Source organism: Ischnura elegans, chromosome 11 (assembly GCF_921293095.1).
Source record: "Ischnura elegans chromosome 11, ioIscEleg1.1, whole genome shotgun sequence".
Lineage (NCBI taxonomy): Eukaryota > Metazoa > Arthropoda > Insecta > Odonata > Coenagrionidae > Ischnura > Ischnura elegans.
This window is the reverse complement of record NC_060256.1, coordinates 83082211-83109280: the sequence shown is the minus strand read 5'-3', so window position 1 is coordinate 83109280 and position 27070 is coordinate 83082211. Positions and strand designations below refer to the sequence as shown.

The 27070-nt window shown below is 40.2% G+C and overlaps 1 protein-coding gene across 2 annotated transcripts in view; it reads left to right on the top strand.

The window, feature by feature from the left end:
- LOC124167877 overlaps nt 1-12366 on the top strand; it is a 64174-nt gene extending 51808 nt beyond the window's left edge. For both annotated transcript variants that reach the window (XM_046545935.1, XM_046545934.1), the window contains exons 7-10: nt 1747-1922; nt 3019-3181; nt 4862-5069; nt 12037-12366. In XM_046545935.1, the coding sequence (XP_046401891.1) occupies nt 1747-1922; nt 3019-3181; nt 4862-5067 (545 nt within the window). In that variant the 3' untranslated portion in view covers nt 5068-5069; nt 12037-12366. The remainder of the gene's footprint in view (nt 1-1746; nt 1923-3018; nt 3182-4861; nt 5070-12036) is intronic.
- The last annotated feature ends 14704 nt before the right edge of the window (nt 12367-27070 follow it).

The following is a 27070-nucleotide window of genomic DNA, read 5'->3' as shown; positions in this document are numbered from 1 at the left end:
TTCAAATCGGGTCAACAATTAATGAAACCTATATAAGCTTGGGACGATTCTCTCCCTCCCATTCTCTTGAAAACGCTCACAGTTGGAGGAGTGAAACGTCAAGCAGATAATGTTAAGTACGCAGCATTTCCTGAAAGCAACCACCAACACTGTGAAGGATCGCTTACTGCCAGCACCAGCTAAGCTGAATTCTGTGGCCATATTATCACTGATCACCCTTCTCATAATTCACTAGGTGGCATATGAGGCAGTACTTCTTCCTATTATCTTCAAGTAGACTACCTGTTTAAGATGAGTAGTAGCTTAGAACATTGTTTATGTGGCCAACATAACATATGATACATTGAAATATGAATGTCAAATATTTTGGAATTACATGTCCTACCATCTTATCAGCAGAAGGTTCATTTTTTAATTGCTCCTTCAAGATCCTTAACTCAGCCTCTCTGGATATATTTAAGAATACTCAATAAGTTAAAAATTTAATATGGATTAATATTCTCTCAGGATTCCCACCAGGTTGGAAACTCCATTTCAGCCGATGTTAAAACCTCCGACTCAGGGCACAGAAAGTCACGACGCCGACGCATCGGCAGAAGTGGAACTTATATCCCGGTGGGGATCCTGAGAGAAGTTAATCAACATCATTCGCTGGGAAAGCATCAAATGTACTTCAAATTTGTACTCTCCTTCTAAGAACAGCGGGTGCTGGGCTTCGCGGTATGATGGTTGCTATTTATATTTTGAATCTTGACAATGCAGCGGCTTGAAAATTTTGTCTATATGAAAAAATGTGGTTGACTCACGGATACTTTCGTGCGATGACTTTTTATGACCTTCGGCGTGAATTATCAAGACTTCCAGAATATTTGATATCTCTCTTTACGATATTATACTTTATTTGATGATCATTAAACAATCACGATGTAAATTCTTTGTGAAAAAAAGGGTAAATTAGCTATTGTATTTGGATTACTCAATTTTCATTCTTTTGCACCTAAGTGTGAGACCTTAAGAAAATTTTTCGAATAAACTGTCCTTACTAATTTTGGTCCTGTAGGACTTTACAAGTGTGGTCAAAACTTTCATACAGATGGGACTCTGATTGGACATCTGCTGGATGTCCGAGATCAGACAGTGTGCAGACGGATGGCAAGGACGGCAGCCGGTAGTCCTCTGGCTGTCCTGAAAATACACGGACAGTGAGAGGACGCGCCGGACGTGCAGCAGATGTCCTTTGGCAACAATGTGCTGTGTGGGTAATTTCTCCCAATGGTTCAATAATTAGGCTGAGTGAACACTTATGTATGTACCACAGAAATTGCCTGTTTTCAACACCGTCAGTTATTAAAAAAGAGAGTGGATTTAAGAATTAGGAAACTTAATTGTCTATCAACTAGTGGAGATGTAACAATGGAATAAGAATATAGGAAAACAAAATGCAATATACCTCAACACTGAGGCTTGCTATCTCATAGGCAATCATTGCCATTTCTGACCTTCTGATATGAGAGCATGATTAGCTTTAATTTAATTGGAAAGGAAAGGGTAGTATAAGTGGTCTGAAAAACTTCCCGAAAACTTGAGTTTTAATATGCCGATTTGCCTGTGCACATGTTAACCACTCCTTTTATGAGCATATGAAGCATGACCATTTCCAGTCCCTAGATTCCAAGTCTACTTTGACAGCTATTTAATTTGCTTTTTACATTTTGAATTAAATTTTACTCTTTTCTTTTTTTTCAGTCCTGCAAAATGAAGAATTGGATTCCTGTGATGGCATTATAATAATTTTGTCCACTCATGGAATGGAAAATCTTTGCTTGTTTGCATATGATGGGTGTTTTACAATCGACTATGTTTGGCATAGCCTTGCTAACTCAACGAAATTGAAGAATAAGCCTAAAGTCATAATAAGTGATGTAAGTCTCTATGAATCATGAATTTGAGGGAAGTACAGTACACTACTGATTGTCCAGGCTAATGATGGGGAGAGGTGACAAGAATAATCAGAAAACAAGGATAATCCAAAATTTACTTTTATTTCTTGTAATTTCCATAATTCACGTAAATCAAACAGTCTATTATTACTTACGCACATTGCCTATTACTTTAAATTGCTCTCCGGGATCATTAAGAGCTTTCTTTTCTCGACCGTGATCTTTTTTACGATGATAATGTGATTGTAATTATATTCCTACTGCTATATGTTTTCAAGTTCTCAGTTCATTAGGTAATAACTGTTTAGTATTATAGTAACAAAGAGCACAGAGCTTATAGTGGGGAACCATCAATCATGCTTGAGGAAATAAAAGACCCCTCCTCATTTTTCATTCAGTGGAAATAAATACAACGGTGTAACATTCAATTTTAATTCAAACAAACTGAGATTTTAGTGTTCGAGGAGAGCCACAGCTGGCAGTCCTTTGGTCATAAAGTTTTAAGTTTTTTGGCCTACTGATCAAACATATGTGACAATAATAACGTTATCCTGACGTGAATATAAAAAAATTTATACTTTATCCTCATATTTGCCAACTCAAACCGTGAGGGGTACACACATGAAGAGAAGTTTTTTTTATGAAATTTTTACTGGCCGATGCCCAATTACATACAAGTTATTGCACATGGATGAGCTTATGCTTGATTAAAATTGAATTATGAGAACAAAACAATAAGAGAAATAAATGGAAATAATGCAAAACATAAGGATGCAATGTATAACTGAACATAAGAAATTGATTACACATTGTTGTCAAATATTAGAGGAAAAAAGAAAGGATAGATTCATAGATTTATGTAAGCGGAATGCTCTATACATTGGAATTGAAATGATGTCATTGTTACAGCATTTTTGGAGTAAAATAGAAATTAGCTGCAGCTGCAGAGTTAAGATAATTTATGTGGCCCGTGGCTCAGAATTACTTCAATGGCAAAAAGTTTTTAGTGCTTGAATTTGAGGATATCAGTCAATGTCCTGTGAACAAATTTCTCTTCATTGATGTTAATGCATTACAGGCTTGTCGTGGACCACGATATAATCTGGAAGGGGCAGTGCCATTCCCTGGGAAAAATTCTAAAGGAGGATCCAGTAAAGCCGTCCCATTTAGACCAAGCGGCCGTGATACTGCGGGTACTCCTAGCATGGATGACATGTTAGTTGCTTTGGCTTCCGTTGAAGGTAGGTCAGCAGAAAAGATCGACTTCCAATTTTTATGCTGTTTGTCATGGTTGTTTGCACTCGGGACACCATTTCACCACCAATACTTCAAGCTCTGCTCAGATTAAAATCATTAGTTTTAGAGGCCAAAGGAAATGGTTGAGGGTATTTCTAATTTGTAATAAATACAGTGGAACTTGGTTAGTACGTTCCTCCTTAGCACATTTTTCTTCTTAACAAGGGGATTTCTCTTGGTCCTGGAACCATCTGAACAAAATACAGGTAAAACTACTTGGGTAGTACGTTTGAAATAGTGGCGCTTTCCTGGGTAGTACGCTCAATTACTTTCCACGACGAAACCCGCAAGTCATTTCCTACTATCTTCTACAGGTGTTTAAACCTTCGAAATCATAAGTTATTTTATTATTTTCAGCCATTGACCTTCTTACTTTCATCCCACACCTCTCTTTCTTCGACCTTGATGCATCCAAATGGATTTCTTGATGCGAGGGGTACGTGCGTCATTACTTGACAAATGTTGTGGGAGCAGACAATACTTTGGATCTCCACGCGAAGCTAAATGCAAAAATACTTGATCTCAGCACAAGAAATAGAAAGTAGACTACCTGGGACAAATTTTTCATGTGAATTTAAACTGTAAAATATAAAAATACGCTTTTAATAATCTTTAAGTGTGTTATTAATCGTCATATCAATTTCAATATATCAATTGATATGGTTTCATTCCAAGGACAAATGCGTAAGGCGGTTGCCGTGATTTATGGTAAATGAAGTTTTGCCCATTTTTATGATGTTTGAAAACAACCAAATGAATCACTCAGAGTTATTGTCATATATTCAGAGTAAGCTCTGAGAGAGAAGAAATTATGCTTTATTGTCCTCTTAAAACATATACATGACAAATCACGGGAAAATGATGCCGTTTTTATTTAATTGCCTCAGGGAAATCTATGAAACATTATGATTTTCATTCACATAGTGCCGTTTTTGCAATGCAGTGCTCATTTTCAATGTGGAAAGGGTTCAGGAAGGCGATATTACGAGAACTTCCAAAATTAATTTTAATTATTACGACTTTTCCACTTTCCTGGTTTGCACATTTTCCTGAATAGGACATTCATTTTTTTGTGGTCCCTTCCGAAATGTACTAAACAAGCTCTTCACTATATATTATTCTGCATAAATTTAAAATGTGCTTATGTAGGATATTTTCATTTGTCACCTTCTATGTGGATCTCATGTGTATTACACATCTCATTGCATTTAACTGTATGGTAAGAGCATCATATTAGGTAATTTTTTTTAAAGTATGTACATATTAAGTCTGATACATGCTGACTATCATTTGCTTATGACTCTGCCTATACTGAAATTAGTATTTGTGGGTGTCCAGCCTTATGGAAAACTTAGAATATGTACTTGGAAATATCTAAGTATTTTATTTTTACTGGAAATAACAAATTGACTCCAGAATTTCCCATAGTTTCAATAAATAAAACAGCAGTAAAAGTTACTAAATTCCTACATTAAATTACTCTTGTGTTTTATATTTTGTATGGCTGGATGAAATATGTACCACACATATAAGCGCCGAAGCAAGGAGGAAGCTGCAGCTTCGGGGACTGTCTTGCTTTAATTTTCATCCAACTCTGATGACATTTTATTATTTTTGTCTTACAGGAAAGCCATCATATGGTGGCATGGGCTCCATTTTTATCAGCAATCTGTGCCATACATTGAGAAAACATGGTGAATTGGATTTTCAAACAATCCTCAGAAGAACTATGGAAAAGGTTTCATTAATTGAAACTCAATACAAGCAGCAAGTTACATTCACCTCTGCATTGCAGAAACTGTTGTACTTACCGAAAAAAAACTGCCAATAATGGTATGTATACAATCATTGCCATCAGATTGGGATTAAGAATATTTTTTGTGTGTCTCTATGAAAAATTTCCTAATTCCTAACTAAAATCTGATATGAAACTGGTCATGTCAAATTTGGAACAGGTATGGGAATGAAAGAAGGATTTCTGGTAAGCTGCTTTGATGAATTTTCCTCTGGCTTCTGAAGAGGTTAGGCTCTCCATTTCTGGCAACAGTTCAATGTAATACTTTTCCATTGTCTTCAGGGCTGGTTGATGAATATGGAACTTTCTTATTTGAAGTTTCTTATTTGATCTGGTACTTAAGAGTGACTTACTAGAACAAGCCTGACATTTTTCTTTAATATAATGTTAACCTCACCGTTGTAAAAATTTAATCAGTTAGACATTTAGACAAATTTTTGTGCTAAAAAATTCTACCAGATGGTGCAGTAGCAGCTCCATATATGCTATCTCTCTGTGGCATGAGTTCCCTAATGTGTATAGTGAAGCCTGTATTAGGTGTCTAGGGATGGTTCCAACGGAAAATGGTCATTATAATGGGAGATCATTGGACGTTTCATTTATTGCAAAAAATACATAAATACATATATTGTATATAAACAGGCAACTACCCATCAAAGATCAAGAAAAGATAAATTTTGATAGAAGCACTTAGATATAAGATTTATGTATGGAGAAAAAACTGTTGCTACTTAGCCCGTTATGGCAATAAGCAGTGATAAATATACCATTCAAGGTTATATTTATGAAGGTTAAAGGTTATCTAAAGAATTTAATGCTATTACGATGAGTGAGAATGATCAACAAATATTGAGAGTATGCAACCCGCGTGCCACTCAAAATGTCTGCCTGGGGTGGTGAACTCTTGGTGCGATATCTCGGGAACCAATGGGCAGAAATGAAAGATATTTGAGTTGGTTCACCACTAATGTCTAACGAGATATTTTAAAAAACAGAAAAGTGATAGAATAATCTTAGAGTCACATCATCTTCAGTTATGTTAAAAAAACACCCAAAAAATACCAAAATTTTAAAATTGTAAGTGCAATGCGGCACATTTTTTTGGTATCTGATTGCAAAACTAATTTTCATTATTTATTTTCTCATCAAATGGAACAAAACTGGGGGGGACATCCCGAAAGAAATTTGAAAACTTTAAAAAGTAGTGTACTCTAGTGTACGTAGTTTATTCGGAAGCCATTTTATGTAGGTAGTGTAATTTTTAGGTCAAATTCATGAGCTTCAACCCCTTAAACTTGAAAGCAACCCCCCTCCCTCAGATAATAGGGTAGTTTCCTTCACCAAAGAAAACGAAAGGCGTTGATTGCGATTCGTTACCCACCATTAGTGTATTCATAATATACAAATTATTTGGTTTTAGAAATCCCAGTTTAGACGAATGGCCACGGTCAATTTTAACCTCATTTGTAAACAGGCCAGATTGGCGCCAATGCGATTCCACTCCAGGTGACGTCACAGGGACCTAGTTTCTATACGAGTAGATAGGAGTTTTACATTGTGCCTCATGCATGCATTGGTAATCTCAGACAGAGCTCAGGGAGACATTCCTTAATAATCACCTATTAAAACTGCCTATGGTCAGAAAGTTTCCTTCGTTTGATAAGGTATTAATAATCCTTATTTATTTTTTCTCCTTTTTCTTGACCTTATTTTAATATATTGTGACGAAAAGCCTCGTCACGGCGCATTCTGCGTCCAGCTCTTCTCCCCGATTCATATTGGCGCGCGGCAACAGCGAGTGATGAGCGACCTTCTTTTCTTTTTCCTATGTTGTCTGCTAGAATTTAGCATGTCTCTTGTTTTGTAAAGGGTATATAAGGCCCGGTATTGTGGGATGTGGGGTTGGATTCCTGAGAAAGCGGCAGTTGTTCCGCTAGAGAAGACGGAGGTCAGCTGTGACAGTGCCAAGGTGGGGCGACAAGACGGGGCTGCGGCAGACGAGGGCTACGGCAATTTCGGAGGTCGGGCAACGCGACCAGGGGAAGGGCGTGCGCAGAGAGAAGCGTGGAGTACAGCGAGACACGAGAAAAGTGTCCTTGCTTTTTCGTCAGGACATCACGACATCGTCCAAGGATTTGCGGGAGGTGGTTCCCCGCGATGGACGCATCGTGACCCGGCGGCCAGGATTCGGACCCGCCGTCTTTGACACTTAAGTACTCTAAACCCTCTCCCGGGACGGGGAAATAATCCCGATCCCTCCCCCGCTCCAGCCAGCCCACGCGCCCTGTACGAAGAAAGTCCCCCAGTGTGCACGTGTGTCATCCTAATACTCATGTGGCTTCTGACACAAACTCACGTCTCTCTTTCTCGGTCTGAAGACCATTTTTAATTGTATCACGATTCTCCCGTTCTCGTCATCCCTTCTGGTTGACGTCAGACTCATTTTTGATTGAACAGAACGTGGAGCATGTAACATTTGAAAGTAGAACGACGAACATTACTCATAATTGCCTTTGAAGTGCAGCAAGATTTCGAGTGCCCGTGTCATAGCAATCTCTGAGAGTATAGTGTTATTTTTGTCCATTTTTGTTCATTTACCCCAATAATCATCTCATCCCTCATTTATTAGATATAAGATTTCTCTTTCTTTTTGTGTATGGCATATTTGCTTCATTTTTATTTCTGCAAGTGTATCATTGATGTCTCGCCCAATTCAGCATCACTATTCCATCCCTCATTAGCGTTTAAGGACAGAAGTGTTCGTTTATTTTTCTCTAATAAATTTTTGTATGACAGTCATTCGCTGTGTACGAGGTCATTCATCCCCTTGCTGTGCCATTGTGTTTAATGCCGCGAGTTCCCATCTTGACCGCGAGCCCCAGAACCTACGAAAAATTAAGAGCTCGGATAATAATCTCAGTTCGACGGTGCATGGCTCACGGGAGTGTTCCGTCACATCTGGCGCCCGACAACGCGGGGCTCGATCAGGGGAGAACTTGCCATTTAATTTTAATGTTCGTTTTTGATGCCACGAGGTTGGCACGTTTTGATCAAACGGCGTGTTGGGCGCGTACCGTCACATCTGGCGCCCAACAACGCGGGGCGCGATCACGAGGGGATTTGCATTTAAATTTTAATGTTCGTTTTCGATGCCACTGTATTGGCACATTTTGATCATTCGGCGCTCGCGTCAGCTATTAGTGCATTTCACCCACATGAATGCGCGTGACCACGAGCGAACTCGTGATTATTATGTAATTGGGTTCAGGTTAGTCGACCATTTGTTAGTTATAGTGTCACGCCATTGGCAATCCATTCTCAAGTTTGAATCCGATTGTGTGTTTTTCTTGTACCATTGCGTTGTCGGTTTTCTTTTCTATTTTTTTGGTGTTTGTGGCCGATGAATGGTGGTCTACGGGTCGTTGGGGTATCCCTTTGTTTTATTCCTGCTGTTTAAGGGGATTCAATTATGGATACGTCCGACGATAAGGCACCCGCGTTTACCGTGTATCGGGAGGTCGCGAACGAAGTAGACAACTCCGATGACAAGAGCGTGAATTCAGAAACCGATGATTTAACTGACACATTCCGGGGAATGCTGTTAGATACGCCGGGTTCTGGCATGAGTGGGCAACGTAAAACACAGCGTGAAGGTGACGAGGGGGGCGAAGCCAGCCGAACCGAATCGAGTCACGATTCTAATGATGATTATGTGTCTAATAAAACAATCTTATTGATGATACAAAAGATAAGCGCTCAGCTTAACGCTAATTATGAAGGCATACAGAGCATGCGCTCTGAGATTAGCGCTCATATTAACGCTCGTAACGAGAGCATGAGCGCTCAGATTAACGCTAGGAACGAGAGCCTGAGCGCTCAGCTTAACGCTAATAAAGAAGCCATACAGAGCATGCGCTCTGAGATGAGTACAAATAATGAAGCCATACAGAGCATGCGCTCTGAGATGAGTACAAATAATGAAGCATTGCGTCAGGAAATTAATCATAATCTACGACAGGAAGTTAGGAGTTGTCATGATATTTTAATGCAGGAAGTTAATAGTTGTCATGATATTCTACGGCAGGAAAAGTCCGTAATTAAAGATAAACTAAACAATGGTGAAACTCATTGCCTAGAAAAGGTGAATGAGATCGCGAAAAATGATCGCGATGAATGTCTAAGGGTGGTTGATTCACAAGTTGAAAACCTAGAGGTGCGCACAGACGCTCTAGAACGCTCTTATAATGACATTGCAAATCTTAAAAAGCACGAGGAAAATGCCGTCGAAATAGACGAACGCAGGGTAAAATCGCTCGAAGCGGAATTTGAGGCATTGAAGGATAGCGGCACGCCAGTAGCAACGGCGACGTTATCAAGTGAGTCATTGACGAAGCCCGTGTTCTCCGCTCGAGACGCCGATCACCCGATAGCGTTTTTAAAAGAAGTGGAAAATTGTCTCTCGATGATTACCGTTCCGGAAACGATGAAATCAAAAATGATTTTTACTGAAGATTCGGAAATCGGGAGGGAAAATTTAATTTTGTTTGCAACCCGCCAGTTAAGAAAGGCTGGGTTAAAAAGAAAGCGTAGTCAAGACAAGACCCATTCAAATTTTCATGTCAGGGATTTAGTCTTGTTAAGGACACCTAAGGTGTCTGATACCCAGCTTGGGTTGTTTCATAAGTTTTTTCATTTGCTCTCGGGTCTATTTAGAATCTCAAGTTTAGTTTTAGTTTGTTGCTCGTTCATCTGGCTTATTCTTTCCGCGATATGCATGGATTCATCTCTTTCGTTTGGACACATCTTTTTCATTCACCCCTTAGGAAAGAGATGCATCCATGCAGGGGGGCGATGTGACGAAAAGCCTCGTCACGGCGCATTCTGCGTCCAGCTCTTCTCCCCGATTCATATTGGCGCGCGGCAACAGCGAGTGATAAGCGACCTTCTTTTCTTTTTCCTATGTTGTCTGCTAGAATTTAGCATGTCTCTTGTTTTGTAAAGGGTATATAAGGCCCGGTATTGTGGGATGTGGGGTTGGATTCCTGAGAAAGCGGCAGTTGTTCCGCTAGAGAAGACGGAGGTCAGCTGTGACAGTGCCAAGGTGGGGCGACAAGACGGGGCTGCGGCAGACGAGGGCTACGGCAATTTCGGAGGTCGGGCAACGCGACCAGGGGAAGGGCGTGCGCAGAGAGAAGCGTGGAGTACAGCGAGACACGAGAAAAGTGTCCTTGCTTTTTCGTCAGGACATCACGACATCGTCCAAGGATTTGCGGGAGGTGGTTCCCCGCGATGGACGCATCGTGACCCGGCGGCCAGGATTCGGACCCGCCGTCTTTGACACTTAAGTACTCTAAACCCTCTCCCGGGACGGGGAAATAATCCCGATCCCTCCCCCGCTCCAGCCAGCCCACGCGCCCTGTACGAAGAAAGTCCCCCAGTGTGCACGTGTGTCATCCTAATACTCATGTGGCTTCTGACACAAACTCACGTCTCTCTTTCTCGGTCTGAAGACCATTTTTAATTGTATCACGATTCTCCCGTTCTCGTCATCCCTTCTGGTTGACGTCAGACTCATTTTTGATTGAACAGAACGTGGAGCATGTAACATTTGAAAGTAGAACGACGAACATTACTCATAATTGCCTTTGAAGTGCAGCAAGATTTCGAGTGCCCGTGTCATAGCAATCTCTGAGAGTATAGTGTTATTTTTGTCCATTTTTGTTCATTTACCCCAATAATCATCTCATCCCTCATTTATTAGATATAAGATTTCTCTTTCTTTTTGTGTATGGCATATTTGCTTCATTTTTATTTCTGCAAGTGTATCATTGATGTCTCGCCCAATTCAGCATCACTATTCCATCCCTCATTAGCGTTTAAGGACAGAAGTGTTCGTTTATTTTTCTCTAATAAATTTTTGTATGACAGTCATTCGCTGTGTACGAGGTCATTCATCCCCTTGCTGTGCCATTGTGTTTAATGCCGCGAGTTCCCATCTTGACCGCGAGCCCCAGAACCTACGAAAAATTAAGAGCTCGGATAATAATCTCAGTTCGACGGTGCATGGCTCACGGGAGTGTTCCGTCACAATATAAAATGATGTTTCCTGGAGTTTAGGTCAATAAATTAAAAGTTAGCAGCCAACGTTTCGTTTTATTTTAAAAACATCTTCAGGGCTATGTTAGATAAAAATTGTGAAACAATATAGAATGCAGAGAATTAGGCAATATACAATATATATACATAAAAAAGGAGCAATCAGGTTTTTTTATAAAAAATATAATTTATAGAAATATATATATAAACATATATATATGAACAGAATGGATTATACAAAAAATTTTGACATACCTCTAAACTTTGAATACATTTATTATATTTGGTTTCTACGGTATTGCCACAATCCTTATTTAAGCCAAGCGCTACCAACTAGCATGGTACTCTCCTACCTAGTAGCAGCAGCGTCGCATCAGCACTCATAGCCTCACCCCAAGGTTACCTCACTTGCGGCAGCAGGAACCATAACGACGTTACATGGAGTTTTCCCAGCATTCATACTTAGCCGTTGCGTTTTCGCGCACTTGAAAATTTTCACTTTTCATTTAATCGCAAAAAATAGATACATATGTATCATCATTTAAAAATCTAAAAGTGTTAAATGCGTACTCCAGGAGTAATAATCTTTCGATTTAGGCAATAAAAATATAATAGGAAACCACCCTTTTACTAATTTTCTCTTGGTGATTTGAGTCAATATTTTTGTTGAATGATTTTTGGTGAAATTGGCTGGAAAGAAAGAATCACGTAGTATGTACATGTCAGGTTTCATTCTACTATCATCATTTTAAGATCACCATTAAAACCTATCATAGTGTGTACATATCAGGTTTGGCAAATTGGCTACTTTTAAGTAAAAAAATTCTTAATTTAATTTTTGGTGGTTTGAACAGAAAGCAGTCAAATAGAGGAGTTGGAGGGTATTATTTTTGTAATTTTTTGTTCCAGTTTGATTGATGTCGGGTGAATGACTTACGCTGGATTGACAGCTGAATCTTCTTCCATATCTCATATCATACTGATGACTACAGAATCCTACTCAACTGCCCAGTGGATTTGCATGGTGCATTGCCATAAGTGATCTTGATTGATTGGGGCATAAATAAACCCCAGGACAACAATTTCACCAGGAACCATTGAAATTTTAATTTTTATCATGGTGAATGAGTCGGCTATGAAGATATAGTAGCTGTGATTTGTTATAACTTCATTGTTTTGAGATGGGAAAGTGTTGCATTTATGTCATATGAAATTAATAAATGAAAAAATTGAATAAAATGGTGGAAAATGTCTCATTGATCATAAAATCCATTTTGTTGACCATTGAATGTGCCCTAGTGCTTTAGCAATCTCTTTTCCTTGATCGTACTATGTGTCAAAAGTAATATCAAATTACAAAAAAAATATCAAGTATGATAAGAGTAATTATGTACACCTGTTAAATTTGGCTGAATGGCACATTTAAATTAGATATATTCATGCTTCCTACATATCATAAATCTTATGATTCTTCTTTCACAACAAATATGTATGCATATTGATTCAAGCTTTTGCCGATCATTGATTACAAATAAACTTTTTTGTTATTTTCCAAATTCTTTTGTATGACTTCCAGTGGTGTTTCCCTTGCACCTTCGAGGCTTCTTGAAGTGTGACAGGTGCCTCTTCATCTTGAGGCCGTAGGCTAAAGTCGAGTAAGCCAATAGGAAAATCTGGCCCTGATTGTTTGACATTGGCATTCAAAGTGAAATGCGACCACATATTTTGGAAATTGGAGTATCATGGGATAGGTGCCCCTAGGCTAGTGGTTTCTTCTGCTAATTTATTGCAAGTAATCACTGCAATGGAACCACTTTCTGGGTGGGAGGGGGGGAAAGGAAAATCCCCTTCCCTGGCAATGTGACTACTAAAGCCTGAATCACACGATCACTTTTTTCTATCTCTTTAGAGCATTGGTACAGCCAGGAATTTCGTAGGGTGGGGGGTCTAAAACCAGGGCAGGAAATTTAAAAAAAACAGGGAACTTAGTAATGGGTTTTAAACTAATTTTAGAACTTTTCATAATCGAAAAAACTTCACTTTTTTATAGAAATATTTTTTAAATTCACGATTTTTCAATATTTTGTTTTCGTCTATGAAGGAAAATAATTTTGTTTTTATTTTTCGAGGGTGGGGGGGGGGGGGGCCAATGACCTCCCCCTTGGCTACGCCACTGCTTTAGAGGGATCAATTCTACGGTCGATCCGATGATGGCGGTAAAAATTAACATTTCACGGGATCATTTTCCATGATGGTTCGGAGGATGGAAATCCCATCCAGTTTTACCATGAATATCACGTAAGAGGATCCTGAAGACTGCCTGTAAAAGTGTTGTCAACCACCTTGCATTTCAAGGGCGTACCCTGGATCATAACGGGGGGGGGGGGGAGGGGAGGGGGAGGGAGGAAAAGCCATGGTCTAGGGGTTCGGGGCAAGCCAAGTTGTTTTTTTTTTAAGAAAAATTTTAACAGCGCTTTATTAGTTATGAGATTATTTCCTTGAAAAAAATACCTTTATTTTAGTTACATATCTTATACTAATACAAATCATTTTTCGTGGGTTCAAAGAAAATTTGTTGAATACTTTCGTTTCAATTCGGTACTGATTTTGCTTAAAGACTTTTGCGACTTTTGCTTCTAGGGGGGGCAGCTGCCCCTCGCTGGGTACACTTATGGTTCAGCTGTTGGCAGTGGCGCCGACTCCGCCAGTGGCGTGAGGGGGCCCAAGCCCCCTCAAAAATTCGTTATGGGTGTGAGGAAAAAATGTGCCAGGCTTGTCGATTTTCCCCGGAGTGTCCAGATATATCAATATTCGAGTTATCAGGGTTCTAATGTTGATCATATGACTTTTAAAATGCTTAAAAAACTTAAAACTCACTACTTATAAAATTTCCCGGGGCAAGATCCCCGGTTTTAGCCCCCCAATATTTTTTGTAAGTCGGCATCCCAGGCTGTTGGCGATTTTTGGTGAGTAACGTCTAAATTTTTTTTCCAACTACAGTATTGGGTATACCTCAGGGTGTAAATCGAAATGTATTGGTACACATGATGATGTGATATATCAAAGCTGTAACTTTTCATTGATATTAATCGCGTTTACAAAAATTACTGTCCTCTGTTTAACGCACATGATGACTCATACTTATGTATCAACAGGAGACTTGAATATGGAATCAGCTGCATTGTGATAAAAGTTATTTAAAGAATGCGAGATATTGTTGCAAATGAACAAATGTATCAGTTTGTGCGCCGTTAAAGTCAGGAATATTTACCGGTTTTTGTTATTTTTTAATTATTTAATAATTAATTTTAGGAAACAATAGCAATATTTAGGTATGCCGTCGCATGTTCTCTGATAAATTCTGTGCATTTTGGTACCTCATTTGTAGAGTTTGGTTGCGTATAAGTTGAGAAAAAGGTATCTATACATTAGAAATATTATAGAAGATACTGCAAAATATTGGATCGCATTGCACTCATCACTGGGCCGTAGATATTTTTGAAAACTGATGATCCGGCCGAAGTGGCAGCAGAAATCATCCCTCCAAGGGATGGAATCCCAGCCGGCACAAACCATCAAATTTCTTTTTGGCAGCTGGATGTCATCCAGATGCAAAGAGTATGAGTGCATCCTTTTATACAGATGCCGGTCCACCGCCGAGGGGATGAACCGCCGCACTTGGAGAGATGCCGTGAGGATGAGGATGCACGAAAGTGCTGCCATCTAACGGCGGAAAATTGAACTCGGTCATACTAGTATTCCTATATTGCTTGTCTGGTTCTCTTTATCTCGTGATTGTTTTACACTACTCGGGATAAATCAGAGCACGTTTTATTTCATGAATATAACTTTAATGACTCAGCATAAAACAAGAGGCAGGCGAACACAGGAATACAGGCGTACACAAGACAACATATGAGAACTTCAGTACAACATTGCTATCCATCGGAGTCCAAAACAAACGCAAGAGTTCAAATCCAGGAAAGTAGAGGCCAATGAGTGCGCGAGGGTCGATACCGGGAGATTAGACAAAATTGCTGCAATGGTCAGAATAAAAAAATATCACTATAAAACATACCCAACACAACACTCTATCTACGAGGCTCCAACACGTCGAGATAGGGATAGATGGCTACAAGACGACAAGTCCATACCTACTGCTGTAGTCATTGGTAGTTCCGTATGTCCGTGAAAATCTTGAATACAATGAATAATTATAATAATAATAGTTCTTGAAATTTTATAATAATTAATGCGAGGACTTGCAGATATTTTTAAGTATTAAACCACATCATGAAAAATATGGCATTCATAGGCGCAACTAGCAAAGGATGGCAGAAGGATATTTGGTACCTAGCGCATTTTGTCACGCATTGCATCCACTTCACATATAGATGCGGTATGGGCTGTGCCGGCTGGGATTGGACCTCCTCCATAGGCGGATCTAAGGGGGAGAACGGGGGCACGTGCCCCCCCACCCCAGACCCTTAAAAAATATGCAAGATTTTTAATACGGTCCCATTATCATTGCGTTCGTTTTGTATTACGAGGTATCCTTGTGCCCCATACAGAACAAAACCTGGGTACGGCCTTGCTTGTCCCCCCCCCCTGAAAGAAATCCTGGATCCGCCTCCGACCTCCTCTATGCAGTTCCCATGGCTGAAACCATCGCTAGCAACGTTCTTCGGCTAATCAGAACACACGGCCCACAAATATTACGTGAGAGCACGAATATTACGTAATAGCATCCTCAAGTCGGCGACCAAATGTGTTGCCATACACCGCACAATTACCTAATGGGGTTTTTAAAAGTCGCCACTATTGTCGCTGACGGACAAATTGATCCGAGTTTCACGGGGAAATAAGGTATAATTACGGGAATTACCGAAATTAATATACAAGATGATCAAATTCATTACTTTTCCATGCCATTCCTCGAAAGGACAAACATTACATTGCAGATTATAGGAAATAAGTGGATCATCGCATGCACTCAGGCATTTTTTAAACCGATTAAAATGCGGACGAAGTGGAAACAGAAATCAGCCTTCTATGGGATGGAATTGAGCCTCCTCTATGCAGTCCCCTTGCATTAGAGTATCCTCAAGTCTGCCTCTAAATGTGTTGCCAACCACCGCGCATTTAAATGGGTTTACAAAAGTCGCCACTCGCGTCGCTGACGGACAAACTGACGCGAGTTTCAGGGGGGGACATAGGCGGATTTAGGAGGGGGGGCACGGTAGCAGGTGCTCCCCTCCAGACACTTAAAAATAGGCAATATTTGTAATATGATCCCATTATCATTGCGTTCGTTTTGTATTACGAGTTATCCTTGTGCCTTGCCCCCGGAAAGAAATCCTGGATCCGCCCCTGGGGGGGAATGAGGTATACTTAGGGGTGTCAACCGAAATTTATATGCATTATGGTTGTGATGTATCAAATGTGTAACTTTTCAAAGTTACTCCTTGCAATTATAATTGCAAAAAGTATACAAGCATTTTAATGCAAAATATTGGAAAGAAAAGTGGATCGCATTGCACTCATCACCGCGCCGCGGACATTTTTGAAAACCGATTAAAACGCGACCGAAGTGACAACAGAAATCACCCTTCAATGGGATGAAATTGGGCCTCCTCCAGGGGCGGATCCAGGATTTTTTTCTGGGGGGGGCACAAGGGTCTGACAGGTCTTCTCATATTTGAAATTAAAAACAAAATACAACAACCACTATACTAATTTTCTCTTTATTTTGAAGTGATAGTAATTAATATTATGTCCCCTGGTTTTGGACCTCCCCAGGACGAAATTCCTGGCTACGTCACTGGTCAGGATTGACATTGCTGCCAACATTTCGACTTCAGGGCGAACCCTTCATCGTCATCGTCTATCATCGTCATCAGGGCGATTTTCGATTTTTGCCCTGATGACGATGGCAGAGAAGGCCGTCAAAACGTTGGCAGCAATGTCCATCATGACCCGGCTGATTTCCCGAGAAGACTTCATCAGCAAGATTCGTCGGGAAAGCACCAAACCCTTCAAAGATATCCGTGTTAAAAATCTTGTCCATTTTTTAAGCCTTTTGGGGGGCACGTGCCCCCTAAATCCGACTATGGCCTCCTTTATGCAGTTCCCTTGACACGGGTTCTATTGTTACGCCGCGATTAGCTTTCATTGAACGACAATTGTAAATACGGAATGCAATGGAATAAGGGCGCGTCCATAGATTACGTGAGGTGATTTTGGTGATTTTTGGACCCCTCCCTTAGTGAGATATCGTGCGGTTTGGCTCGACCCCCTCCCTCTAATTTCACGTGAGGTTGGTCAAAAGGCATATTTACAGTTTAAATCCAACATATATTGTGGCGGAACATGAAAACGCCACCTATTTTACTGGGTGGGGAGGGCATCAATGGTCCCGAGTACGGAATGATCGAACGATTATTGAGTACTTTGAAACATAAAAAAAATATATTTTCCACTTCAGACATAGCATACACACACACTTATTGAAATTAAATACCCTGATGAGAATGAGGTGAACGAAAAGTGCACAAGATGATATGGTTGAATTGCCCCCCCTCCAAAAGAAATGCAAAAAAGCAACAATTTGTGATTGGTAGAATTCGTGGGCCGAGTTTACAATTTGCCCAAATTAAGTTTTTAGGCTGCTCTCGTGGTAACACTGAATCAGATTTCTGACAAGGAGTCAACAGTTTGATGATTACATACGGCGCACCGGGATAGAGAGAAAAAACCCAAATATTTTGGATACACAGTTTGGGGATTAAATCGGGTCTGGGCGAACGAGCACGGGGACGGGTCGCTGACTGCGACGTTATTACGGTTTCTCGGAGCCTTGAGCAGTAGGAGCCGTCGATGATGCGACACGTTGGACCCCAAATGTCCGTGGGATCGGGGGCTGTCTTCCTCCCGACCTCTGGGCGTTGGTCCTGCCTGTCGCTCGTCTGCAATGTTGCTCTCCGCTGCTGGCTACCTCCGTAGACAATCTCGTCCCGCTAACAGCACTCTTTCGGTACACCCAGAAAAATGACGACCAATCTGGCACGTCATCAATCCCTTTCTGCGTCGATCAGGATCGCGTTTCTCGCCCGTCGACCAAACTAGAATTTCTCGCCAGGAGGCTCTCTCCGTCCGCCGCTTTATAGTGATATTGGAGGGGGATGATACACAGGGGATGGGTTTTTTTGGGACAAGAGGGGTTACACTTGGGCCTCACTGTTGGGTGGGGCAACCACCGGTCCGAGCTGACCAAACACTGAACATTTGTGAGTCACTTTTACCTCATGCCCGGGGCATGACACACTATTACGCACACACTCAGACATACCCACGCTCATCCACACATATGTGATCATCCCCTACTCGGGTCATTACATAACGAGAGAAAATACGTGACATAAGGTCAGTATGTCACAATTGCCCCCCAACACGAAGGAATTTTTCATTGCGAGGGATGAAAGGGGCCCCGCAAAGAAAAATGAGTTCGTGTTACATGGATGAACAAAATAAATCACACAGGTAGAGAACAGAATAAATTCTCACGAGAAAAAGAAATTTGGAATAAAAAATGAAAAAAAATACTTCTTTAGATTCCTTAACACCTATAAGGAATTAAAGAAAATGCATTATAAATACCCAGTTCAGAATTGTCATAACGGGCCAAAAGAAAGGCATTTGGTCCCACCTTTTTGGAAATTTTAAAAGGGCCACTAAATAAATGAAAGAATTTATGAAAAAGACCAAGCTTAGTGTCCGAAACTCTCGGCGTTCTAAGCAGTACCAAGTCCCCAATTTGGAAATGGGAATGTGTCCTTCCCTGGCAAGCCCTCCTCCGATCGGCAGAATTCTTCAAATGACTAGTAGCAAATCGAATGATCGATTCTTTATCAATTTTGGAATCATCTGGGATCACCAGCCCATCGGGAAATCTGTTTGGCGCCTTATGACCGAAATGGACTTCGATCGGCGTGAGATTAGTGGATTCATGAACCACCTCGTTAAACCATCTGTTTATGAAAGGAACAAGTTCAACCCAAGTCCTGTGATTTTCACTACAGTACACCCTAAAAACTCGAGACAACTCTTTCATGACTCTCTCACTTGGATTGGACTGGGGATGGCGTATGGATGAATATATGACTTTTATACCCAGCCCTGTTAATTCATTCCTCCATCTATCGCTAGTGAACATAGTCCCGTGGTCCGATAAAATCGCAATGGGTGTTCCCGCTAATGGGAAAAATTTATTTTTTAAGCAGGTTAAACAATCTTTTGCCTTCGTCCTGTTCAGAGGATACACTTGGACAAATTTTGAGAACACGTCCACGCAAACGAATATATAACGATTGCCCCCCTTTGCTTTAGGAAGCGGACCATAGATATCCACAGCTATGAGTTCATTTGGTCTGGTGGGAATAATGTTGGCCATAGGGCCTTGAAATTTTTTTGACTTAAATTTTGTTCTTTGGCAGATATCACATTTCGATACAAGTTTTCTGATTTCTCTCTCCATGTTAGGCCAATAATACCTAGTTTTTAAAGCCGCCGTGGTTTTTGTACCACCAAAATGTGCATACATTTGGTGGGCAAAGACTATAACATTCTCCCTGATACCTCGTGGTAACCAAATCCGATAATGTGTTTGATTATCGGGCGAATTCAGTTTTTTAAACAGAATTCCCTGACGTAAGGTTGCGGATTCCGCTAGCTTTCTTACACGACTGTTCTGTGCGCCGTCAGCTAAAGCGGTTCCACGAAGACACACTATGATGGGACGCAAATTTCGGTCCTCAAATTGAAGGCGTGAAATGTCTCTGCATTCACCTTCGGGAAAAGGTGCTATGTGAAGGTCGATTTCGGCAATCAGGTATTGCCCCGGAAGGCATTCAGTCCTCGGCAATAGATTCGACGAGTACCTGCTGAGCCAATCGGCCACTACATTATTCTTACCCGGACAATATTCTATCTTAAAAGCAAATTCTTGAATCAGGAGAGCCCACCGGGTCAGACGGCTGTTATTAAAGTGACACTTGTTTAAAAAAGAAAAGGCCTTGTGATCCGTGAGAATAATAAATTCCCTTCCTAACAAGAAGACTCGAAATTTCGTTAAAGTCCAGACAATTGCAAGGGCTTCTTTCTCGGTGTTTGAATAAGCTAATTCCGGACCTTTTAAAGAACGACTTGCAAACGAAACGACCTGATCATCACCGCTATCTCCTTTCTGAAATATGACAGCTCCGATACCTACATCGCTACTGTCCGTTTGAACGTAAATTTTCTTAGAGAAATCCGGAAAAATTAGCATAACTGTTTCCAAGAAACATTCTTTTACCCTTTTAAAAGCTTCGTCATGAACCTTCTCCCATTTCCAAGGATTGTTCTTTTTCAATAACCTTAATAAAGGAATGGTCAAAGAGGCATACCTCTGTGCAAATTTGGCATAAAAATTACAGAGACCTAGAAATCCTCTCAGTTGTTTTAAATTAACAGGGGGTGGAGCGGATTTAATGGCCATTATCTTTTCGGGGTCTGGTTTGACACCCTTTTCGGACAGGACATGTCCTAAGAATTTAATTTGCTTTTGAAAAAACTGTGATTTATTCAAATTTAGGGAAATATTGGCTTTTAAGAGCTTATCAAAAAGCATAGCTAATTGCTTTAAATGATCGTCTACATTGGATGTCGTGACTAGTATGTCATCGACATACACGGTCAAACCATGATTATTTTCATGGCATAAAACATCATGCAAACACCGTATTAGAGCAGAACTACTTGTCTTTAGTCCGAATGGGACGCGTTGAAAAACATAACTACACGAATTAAACAAAAAACCGGTATATTTCTGATCCTCTGGGTGTAGCATGATTTGCCAATACGACGCGGTGAAGTCGAGGCTGGAGAAATGCTTAGTTCCATGAAAACTCAGCAAAACTTCGTCAATGCGCGGCGGAATATCGTTTTCTGGAACGGTTACGCTGTTTAGTCGCCTAGCGTCCAAACATAATCGCACCGTACCGTCTTTTTTTTTACTACCAAAAGTGGGTTGATATAGGCCGTTTTTGCTTTGCTGATTATCCCTTGGGCAAGCATCTCATCAATTTTTTTTGAACGGCTGGTCTGTAAGCTAATGGAACGGGATATGACCGCTGCAGAAATGGCCGATCATCCGTAAGTTTAATCCGATGGATGACTCCCGTGATCGGGTTCGGGATAGAGGAAAATAACGCCTTATATTTCAATAAGAGACCCCGCAAAGCGTCCTTTTCTTCATCATGTAAATGCTTTACATTTTCTATCGCCAATTCTATCTCCGCCTCCCCTACCCTTTCCTCTAAGGCTAAAACAGTAGGAATCTCCCGGGTCCCACGAGCGTTTATCGGGATGCTAACAAGTGCCGTTTCCGAACTCCTTAGCAAGATATGCTTTTTCTCTAAATCAATGATGACCTTGTTATCCATAAGAAAATCTATTCCCAGTATTAATGGTTTAACTAGATTCTTTACAACCAGGCAAATTACCTCGAACTCAATGCATTCTATAGTGATCGTAAGTAAAACCTGACGAGTGATGGGAGGAGACTTCCGACTATCAGCACATATGATACAAGATCGGTTCAGAGGAAAGCAAGGTATCATAGTTTTGATATCTAATTCTTTGAAATATTCCTCCGAGATTGCGGAAATTTCGCTGCCCGTGTCTAACAGCGCTTTACTCTGAACGCCGTTCGCGGAACAATTCACGATCGGACAGCAACGCCTCTCGGCATAAATACTTCCTTTCCTTTCGTCCACTGCGCCTTCTACCTCAATTTCGTAAGTCGCGATGATCTGACATAAAACCTCCGCTTTTTCCGCGTCGGCTGGACACCGGAGGGAGTCTAGACCAGCCGGCGCGAGTTTAAACCTTCCTCCTGGTTTAATGGGGACCCACTACAATGCGGTTGAAGGGAGGATTGTTTTTCTGATGGCAAGTTGCCTCGCCCGCGTCCCCCTTTGAATGTGACTGAGTTCACTCGGTACTCGTTATCAGCTGTCGACGGCCTCGTGTTACTCGACCCGTGCTGCGAACCTTGGGGATTAGCATTACCCACTGGTGGCGCGCTTGACTGATACGTTTGATCATATAACCCAAGCAGCATTATTAACCGATCGACCGTCAGCTGTTCTACAGATTTTAGCATATTTTGCACATTTATGGGAAATTGTCGGATTAATGAATAAATAATTTCCCCTTCAGACATAGGTGGAGAACACAATCTCGCTAACGCTACTTTCTCCGTCGCGAATTGTTTCATCGTGTTCATCTTCGTTCTTACATACTTGCCTGTGATTACATGCATACGAAAATTGTATTGAGTATCGGCATCCCAGAAATTCGACAAAAACTTTTCTTTACATTCCGCAAGTGTGGCCGGAAGCGGAAATAAGGACTTCCCCCACGTTTTGGCATCTCCTTCTAACATTTGAAAGAAAACTTGCGGTTGTAATGCGTGCGGAATATTTACCACCGAGAAGTAATCATGAACTTCCTTTATGAAGGCAATGGGATGTTCGTGACTGAGGGCAGAGAAGCTTGGCTTTGTGAAAGACTGGGCAGGCACAGAAACTACCTGCGAGGTTATGCCCTTTTCTTTAAGAGTGACAATTTCATTTTCAAGCGATTTAATTTTTTCGTCGCGTGCTTTGAAACTATCCTGCTCGCTTTTCTGTGTCGCTACCACTTCCTCAACGTTCTTTTCCAACACCTCGGTACGAACCTTAACATACCCTACTTCGGAAATTACCACCTCTCGACATTGTTCGCGCACCTTCCTGGCGGTTTCATCTATTTTCATTTCAAAACGAGTTTCTACCTCACCTATATTTCTATTCATTTGAGACACCTCCTGAGAGAGAGTCTCCTTCCAAGTTTGAATCTCGACTTGTATTCTCTCATTATTGAGTTTAAACTCTTCGCGTAACGCAGCATTGTCAGCCTTTAGCTCATCATGCATCGACTTAGTTTTACTTGTTAAATCATCATGCATCGACTCAGTTTTAAGTTCGATGCCGGTAATTTTACTTGTTAAATCATCATGCATCGACTCAGTTTTAAGTTCGATGCCGGTAATTTTACTTGTTAAATCATCATGCATCGACTCAGTTTTACTTGTTAACTCGTCATGCATCGACTTAGTTTTACTGGTTAAATCTTGGATCAAGGACACGAGGGTCTTAAGAGTGCCATCCCTCGAATCTTCCGGTAATAACTCCCCCATATGGTCACTAATACGGGCGGTCGATGATGCTACCTCACGCTCGTTTGGGGTACGCAACACCATGCCTGCTAAACCAGTTGTTATGCAATTGGTTTCCGACCGACCGCTGCCCGCATCAGACTCGTCATCTTCGCTTTCCTTCTCCCGATACTTTGAAAATGCCGATTCTTTATTCCCAAGTTCTGCCATAGTGGCATGCGAAAAATAACCTCGATAAAACAAAATATCCCTTAAAAATACAAAACAATGCCAACCTTGTGAAGGTGTTCCTTGCCAGGGTTAAGACGCCTTTTATTTATTTTGCGTACTATACGCATTACCAATCGTGCCGCGAGTTGGGCGCCATTTATATGTGGCGGAACATGAAAACGCCACCTATTTTACTGGGTGGGGAGGGCATCAATGGTCCCGAGTACGGAATGATCGAACGATTATTGAGTACTTTGAAACATAAAAAAAATATATTTTCCACTTCAGACATAGCATACACACACACTTATTGAAATTAAATACCCTGATGAGAATGAGGTGAACGAAAAGTGCACAAGATGATATGGTTGAATTGCCCCCCCTCCAAAAGAAATACAAAAAAGCAACAATTTGTGATTGGTAGAATTCGTGGGCCGAGTTTACAATTTGCCCAAATTAAGTTTTTAGGCTGCTCCATGGCCACCTATAATACAGGCCGGAACATGGAATTTTGGCAACGCTGTGCCGGGGTGCGATTGTGTTTGCTTAAGAGCATGGCGACTTATGCGTGAAGAGTGTCCGTGTGACCAAAGAAGCATAAAATCTCTTGTTAAAAAGGCAGAACTGGACTTATTTTGTGGATATCCCATTGGCTAAAGGTACGTACAATAGTTTAAAGATAATTTTTGGGAGCTGAAGGAGGAAAATCACGTTTATTACTTCAAAAGTGTTGTGATCACATGCCGGCCGGCCATTAATGGAGGGGAATTGAGAGTGCAACAATACTGGTTTTAAATGGGGAAAAATAATTATTTTTCTGTACTGTGTTTTGCCTTACGGCAAGTAATATAGTTAAAAGATATTCTCAGTGTATTGTGAGTGGATATTCAGCAGTATTTCATCCAAAGCATTGCGTCTCTTGGCGGCCGGCCACGAAGGAACATTAAGAGAACACAAATGAAACGAAGTGTATTTGTCGGGTATTTAAATGCTGCGTTGTTTTTTATAATATTATTATTCTTGAGTTAACAGTGATTGCTATATTTGGTTGCCTTATGAATAACTATGTGTAGCTGTATCTATAATAACGTCGTATATTATTGAAGGAAGAATGGCTACTCATTAACTCTATTAATGTTTCTAGGTACTAATGTCATTCATATTTTCCAAACTAATCATGAATGCACTCCTCTTTTTCTGTGATCAGCGAAACTATTTTTATTCATGCAACTTTCCATTGTTTTCATTTAAGGTGCCCAAACGTTATCGTGTGCCATATTGCAGAAGCAACTACCTATCCACCAAGAACAAGGGGTATGTGACTGTGTTCCAGTTCACCAAAGATGAACGCAGTAGACAGAAGTGGCTGAAGAATATCCCTCGGAAGGATTGGAATCTTTCTTCAAGCGCAATAGTTTGCGTCAAGCATTTTGCTGAGCAGGATATCCTACACCGTGTAACTTACATGAATAAGAACGTTGAAGTGAAAAGTTACGAGTTAGATCGCCTAAAGTTGTCCCCTGGTGCTACTCCCACAGTGTTTCAGGCCCTCTCCTCTTCTTAAAACTTCTTATTGTGATCAGTGAACCATGAAAATCTGTGAAAATAAGTAGATGAGTTGTACTTCTAAGAAATGAAATCAGGAAATATTGAATGAATCAGTGGAACAGGAAAAGACTGCTGATGAAATGATAATATTTATCATTATTTCCGAAATACATGCTAATTTGACATCTGGCCGCCTTCTACTACTAAAGGTACATTGGAAAATCAATTGCTACTAAGTGATACGGAATATATAAGTGGTATTTTGAACTAATTCATCTTTCCCTTGCAGGTAGAACTTCTTGTCGTGATCAGTGAACTATGAAAACCTGTGAACATAAGTAGATGTAAATCTTGGAAATGAGATCAACAAATATTTTATGAATCAGTGGAACATGAAAGAACATTGATGAAATGTCAATATTTGTTCTCGTATCGATAAGGGCACCTTAATTGATAATTATCCGCCTTACAATATTCTAGGTATATTGGAAATCCAAGGGTACTGAGTGATATATCTATACGTGGTATTTTTGAACTAATCCATCTTTCTCTTGCAGGTAAAACTCCTTATTGTGATCAGTGAAGCATGAAAATCTGTGGAAATAATTAAAGATGAAATGAACGAATATTGTATGAATTAGTGGAACATGATAGAACTTCTGAGGAAATGACTATATAAGTTTTCATATTGAAAATACTTAGTAAATTGACGTCTAGCCGCCTTCCAATACGGTAGGTATATTGGAAAATCCATGAGTGCTGAGTGAAATTACATATATGTATGTAGTATTTAGAACAGTATAATAATTTTCTCTGCAGCTAAAACTCCCTTTTGAGTGAACGTTTGTTAGTGAACCTTGAAAATTTGGTTATATAATCAATTATGAAGAACCTGCTGTGGCTACCATTATCGAGATTAATTCAATAATTTCCTCTCGTTTGTAAAATTTGATTTTCTTTTAATAAGTATTGAGTTAAATGTTAGTATAATGTTATTTGTTGACACATTTTTCCAATTCGGAAGTCGTTAATATTTCATTATACTGATCTTGTTGTTAAGAAATATTAGATTGAATATATATTTATCTTCCTTGTGGCTTCATATTTTTTAAACGTTGTCCAATTTATATAATGCTAAGACTAGTTTTTTTTATATCACATAGTTTTATAATTAGCCCTAACATTTGTACTGATCATTTTTTTTCCATCAGGTAATGTGGTGCCTGTGAAACTGATAGCTGTTGCTGGTGACGGTTCATCGGTGAACTTCAAATGGCAAGATCTATGGAGGTTGTTTCCAGCTGAAATTGTAATTAAGAACCTGTGGCAGCTTTTATTTATTCCACTTTCTGGAGTAATATTTATGCTTTTATGGCCATGTCTTGTGACATTGTTAGGTTGTTTGACCTCTTCAATATGAAATGTTTACCGGAAAATGTATATATCTGATTTTTATTTTAAATAAATGTTGTTGAACTTCATAAATTATTTTTCTCTCCTGAAATACCGCGACGAAAGGTGCTAGAAAATAACGCATTACTTTTTAACATGTTATTTTTTTAAGTTATGCAGGGAGGTGAAATGATGTTTATTAAAAAGCCGCTCTTTATTTCTAAGTCAATAAATTTTATAGGGTGTTCTTCCATATTAACAACCAATGGGTTAAGTAGTAAACTAAACGGTATTTCCTTCTTGGTTTGAACTTCTGGGACGTCGATCGCAGTACTTAAATATATTTCCGTGCATAATCTCTCGTATCCCTTGGCTTGTTATTAGTTCTCACGATTACTTTTAATAAATAGCTGTTAAAATGCGAAATATAACTACTCGAATAACTCAACCCTACCGTAATTTTTAGCTTAACTTTAGGGAAGGTGAACGGAGGTCCAACCGTATTAACGTCAACAGCTGAGAGGCCGATCCACC